This window comes from Naegleria fowleri (genome assembly GCF_008403515.1).
Source record: "Naegleria fowleri strain ATCC 30894 chromosome Unknown tig70, whole genome shotgun sequence".
NCBI lineage: Eukaryota > Heterolobosea > Eutetramitea > Acrasida > Naegleriidae > Naegleria > Naegleria fowleri.
This window is the reverse complement of record NW_025408002.1, coordinates 6,144-10,613: the sequence shown is the minus strand read 5'-3', so window position 1 is coordinate 10,613 and position 4,470 is coordinate 6,144. Positions and strand designations below refer to the sequence as shown.

Below are 4,470 nucleotides of genomic sequence, written 5' to 3'. Positions count from 1 at the left end.
TAGTGCAATGACCACAACAAGTGACAAGTCCCAAAAAATCATTTCTTAAATCTTCTAGAATTTTGAATGCCACTTCCACGCTCGCTTCTGATATTCTCATGGTATCACTCAGACATTCTTGTTTCCATTTTTCACACAAGAGTAGATATTTATGAATCCAATCTTTCTTATTTTTCACTTGTTCGACTATCCATTCAACATCCATGGAAGAAATTTGAAACTTTTTAAAATCCGAACGAGAGGGTAACTCAATTGGCGAATTTGAACTTTTGGAATCCTTGTCGTCATCATCGCTGTCATGTGAAATTTTCTCTTCTTTGTTTCTGATGTTTTTGAGAGAATTTCCTCACACTCGTGATAATTCAATTTCTTTGCAAGATCTAGAGCCGTTTCTTCATTCTTTTCATTCAATTGCATTCCGTCATCAGATGGTCAATATCATCATAACCATTTTTATAAACAATAAAAAATCACGAATACCTACATGATTTTCAATGTCGGGATCAATATCTTCCAATTCCCACAAGAGAGAAACAATATTTGGATGGTTTGCTTCAACGGCCGCATGAAGGGCTGTTTCCACACGTTGTGTCGTGTCGTTGTTTTCATTGAAAATATTTTCAAAATTAACATCGGCTCCTTCATCAATCAAGAATTTTACAATTTCAAAGTGTCCTCTAAACAAGCCCAGTAAAGAGCATTCTAATTTCGAATGATCGTGTCATTATGGACATTCAATGGTTGATGATCAATTCCATATATACATATAACATACACCACCGCCTTTGCTACATTCATCATCAATTGTGAAAGGACGAAACAACTTGCGGGCCAGAGGCAAATCTCCACTTTTGCATGCTTGAATGAATTCGTCTGCGTCGCTGGTTGACATTTTTTCTTAAATAATTATGGAATATGAGTTTCTAAAAATCTCGAATTTCAAAATTTGAACTCTTCTTCCAAGTTGTCCTTCTCATCTTCCTCTTCCATATAGTAATCACAATCTTCATCACAAAAAGATAGAAATACCAGCTCTTCATGCATCCTGAAAAGTATTCCATTCAATGATGGTGTGCTGTTGTCACGAATAAAATTTAAAGCTCTGAAATGATCATGTAAATCCTCGAATTGAAGTTTCATGTTCGACAATGGTTTACCACCTAAATGCAAAATATAACCACAATGAAAATGCTTTTCTGAAACGATGTTGTCACTAAGCATTAAGAATTTAGCAATTTCATATGTGAGATTTGACACCTCAACAACTGCGTTTTCTGAAACTTGTTGTAGCAAAGATAATGCTCCAGGAGTAAAATTTGTATCTGCTCTATAGTCTTTAGCAATTCCTCTAACTACTCTCTGGAAAAGAAGCTTAGGATTCACCATATCTCTCCGTGACTTGAAGGGCTGACGAATCTTTCGTTTCTTCATTTCCATAACATTCGTGGTGTCTTCAAGATGATCTATTATTGAAAATTTTCTCTTCTTATTTTCACACTCTTCATTCAAACTTGTTCTATTTCCAAGAGTGATCTTGTGATGATAAGTCATGCTATACATGAGTTCTTTCATTTCTACTTTCTCCGTCAACGACAGCGCACACTCAATAATTTTGTAAGCTTGTTCATCGAAATAAGGATCACCACTCTTGGGCAAGTCATTGGCTTTCCCGATCATTTGTTTGATAAATTCTTCCTGCAAAAACTCTTCTTCGTCACACTCATCACTTTCTGAATCGAACATGTTACGTGTCATATCGTCATGTGGTATCGAGAGGGATGTTCGATGTTTCATGTTGTTCGTGTGTAGGGAATTAGAAAGATTGTTGAAGAAGTCGATGGTCCTCCTATTCAAATGTTCCTGAACAAATTGAGATCCAAACTTTTTTTCAAATAATTCAAATATTTCTTGACAACAAGTGTCATCTGGATGATTTTTAACGATATGATGAGACAAAGATAGTGGAGACATGGAAAATATTGGTTGATCGTAGGAAAGGGTTTGCATTGAACTCGAGAAGCAAGCATTGAACCATTTCGAACTGTTTCATTCGCACTGCATAGTGCAAAATTGTGAAGCCTAATACATCAACTTTTGAGGTCATGGAATAAGCAGAGACAATAGGACTATTATGTCTCTCTTCCTCTCCTTCATAAAATTGCAAGTCAATATTCCATTCAATATTGAGTTGGGAATGGTTGATTCTGAGTGTCGCTATTGAGAAAACAATGAATCGACGGGATTGGACATTTTAGTGACTTCTGACCAAGGCACCATTTCACTACATCCATATTGTTTGTCCATACTGCAAGAAATTGAAGAGTAAAGCCATTTGAAATTCTAGGAATAAAATCAAGACCTGTTCTGTCGAAATTTCTGTTTTGGAGGCCATCATATAATAACATACTACAAACAGGAATTCCTACCTCACTTAGCAGTTGCATTATCCAAAGAGCAGTATTCATTCTGTGTTCCATAGCCATAATAAAATATTGACGAGGAATTATTATACTATTAAAAGCATCCATTTCGATCCAATGATTGCATACAGAGCAATCCATGAGTGAGTCATCTTTCAAAAACTCCACCATTTTCATATTTAGTAACTGCTTTTCAATTTGTTGTGTATTTACTACTTCGTATGTTGTTGGATGATCTCGTATTTCCTCTAACATGGGCTGAAACATTCTCAGAAAATAATGTTGTATCGATGGAGCAACTCGCTTACTTCCGAAATGTCGCAATGCATCACCACAAAGAGCGATGAAGAGTAAGAATATCAATAACTTATTGTCCGAATAATATGGGCTCGAGAATAGATTACAATCCATCGGTTAACAACTCCAACAAATCTTCTTGTATCGCTCTCTTCCATATTGTAATCATCAATTTCTTTGTTGATAAATTTAAAAGTATTCTCTCTCCTAGTCCGATACAGCAAATCGTGTAGCCAACAATGAAGTTCATTTTCTTGCAGTTGTGCACCAATTAATTCTCTCCAAAATGTACGATCCTCTCCATCGGTGAGCTCGTACCATGCCTTGCAAACATGTCGGAATGATAACACACTTTGCGAAAGTGGAAATGGATCTTAGTGCTTTTGTAAGGGTTTGCTATTTTGCTATTCGTAAACCTTCTAATAGCTCACTATTGGAGGACATCAAGTTGTTGATTTTTTTCAGTCTTATCCTTATTTCTTTCCCTTGATTTTTCAATATAGGGATTCTCATTAAGGCTCTCAATAATATCCAAAGTTTACTACAATATGCAAGATATTGCTTTAACTCTTGAACGGATGAAATTATGTTATCCAAAGGACTTCAATACTAGCAATACTGAAAAGTTTTTGGATAATGATTGTGCATGTGAAAATTTGTTGGAAAAACTCAAATTGTTGTTATTTTATCAACAAGAATTTGTGAAACAGTTATAATTGAGATTAGAAGACTATAAGGATTATTTTATTTGTGTTTAAAACAAAGTAAACTTTCATTTCAATCTTTTCTTCGTCTCACGGACAGGGTAGTTGAAACTTCTGAGTGAACATTAATGTTGAGAGCATGGAAAATCTGCGATAAGGCCCCATCAAACCACCAGCGAAAAAAGTCATTCCAAGATACGATTGGTGGGAAAAGTATGACTTCTTTTGGTATGTCATTAAAATTCCAAATTAGTTCCTGACTGTCAAAACACCTCGTCCAAATTTATTTGGGGATTTTGATTCGTTTTTCATCGTCTAAAAAAATGAATCCCTTTGAATTAACCATCTCTTCCAACAATTCATCATCACCAACCACGAATTCAACAACGAGCTCATGTCCCGAAGTGGACCCTTCTGGTCTTCAATACATTAAATGGATTTATATTATTTTCGGAGAATGTGTTCATTCGAGTTGGGAACAAGCTTCATTCTATGTAGGAATGGCTAGCCTATTCTTTTGGATGATTGCATTATTTCCTCAAATTATTGCAAATTTTAGAAATAAGAGTGCCTCTTCTTTGGCTCTTGGATATTTAATACAATCGACGATTGGAGATTCTTGCAATTTTCTTGCTTGTATTTTGTCGGGACAATTAATGACACAAATATTCGTAGCTGGATATTTTGTTTTAATTGATATCGTTGTGATTGGACAATACTTTTCTACAAGTTGAGGAATGCGAAAATTTTCCAAAAAAGAAAAAATTATCGGATGCAGTCACGAAAAATCGAATGACTTGGAAATGGATCATGTATACTTTCACGAGGATCATGAACAACTCGCCTCAGTTCAAAGAAACAGCGTTGATGAAGATAATTTTATCATGCATGACGATGAACAGTTTCATGATGACCAAAATCATCATGTTTCATTACTTCCAAATAATTCTTCTCTGCAAACAGCAACCACAAAACTGAAAACATCTTCATGGGCTGTTCTTTTATCTATTGTGATTTTTATTTCAATTTGTATCCTTTTCAATAATTAC

The 4,470-nt window shown here is 35.1% G+C and overlaps 3 protein-coding genes across 3 annotated transcripts in view; 1 reads left to right on the top strand and 2 right to left on the bottom strand.

Annotated features, from left to right (window-relative positions):
- The window catches only part of FDP41_009487 (uncharacterized protein), a gene marked incomplete at both ends in the record, with an annotated part of 1,861 nt that extends 969 nt beyond the window's left edge, over positions 1 to 892 (bottom strand). Inside the window, 3 exons of the mRNA XM_044713450.1 lie at positions 238 to 399; positions 485 to 702; positions 778 to 892. Coding sequence (XP_044556894.1) covers positions 238 to 399; positions 485 to 702; positions 778 to 892 — 495 coding nt within the window. The remainder of the gene's footprint in view (positions 1 to 237; positions 400 to 484; positions 703 to 777) is intronic.
- Positions 893 to 939: 47 nt separating this feature from the next.
- FDP41_009486 (uncharacterized protein) lies at positions 940 to 2,007 on the bottom strand (the record flags this gene model as incomplete). The annotated part of the gene is made up of 1 exon (XM_044713449.1): positions 940 to 2,007. One exon carries the CDS (start codon positions 2,005 to 2,007, stop codon positions 940 to 942), a length of 1,068 nt encoding a protein of 355 aa, XP_044556893.1.
- A 1,737-nt stretch (positions 2,008 to 3,744) lies between these two features.
- On the top strand, positions 3,745 to 4,155 carry FDP41_009485 (uncharacterized protein; the record flags this gene model as incomplete). The annotated part of the gene is made up of 1 exon (XM_044713448.1): positions 3,745 to 4,155. The coding sequence occupies one exon, from the start codon at positions 3,745 to 3,747 to the stop codon at positions 4,153 to 4,155; it is 411 nt and encodes a 136-aa protein (XP_044556892.1).
- Positions 4,156 to 4,470: the final 315 nt, after the last annotated feature.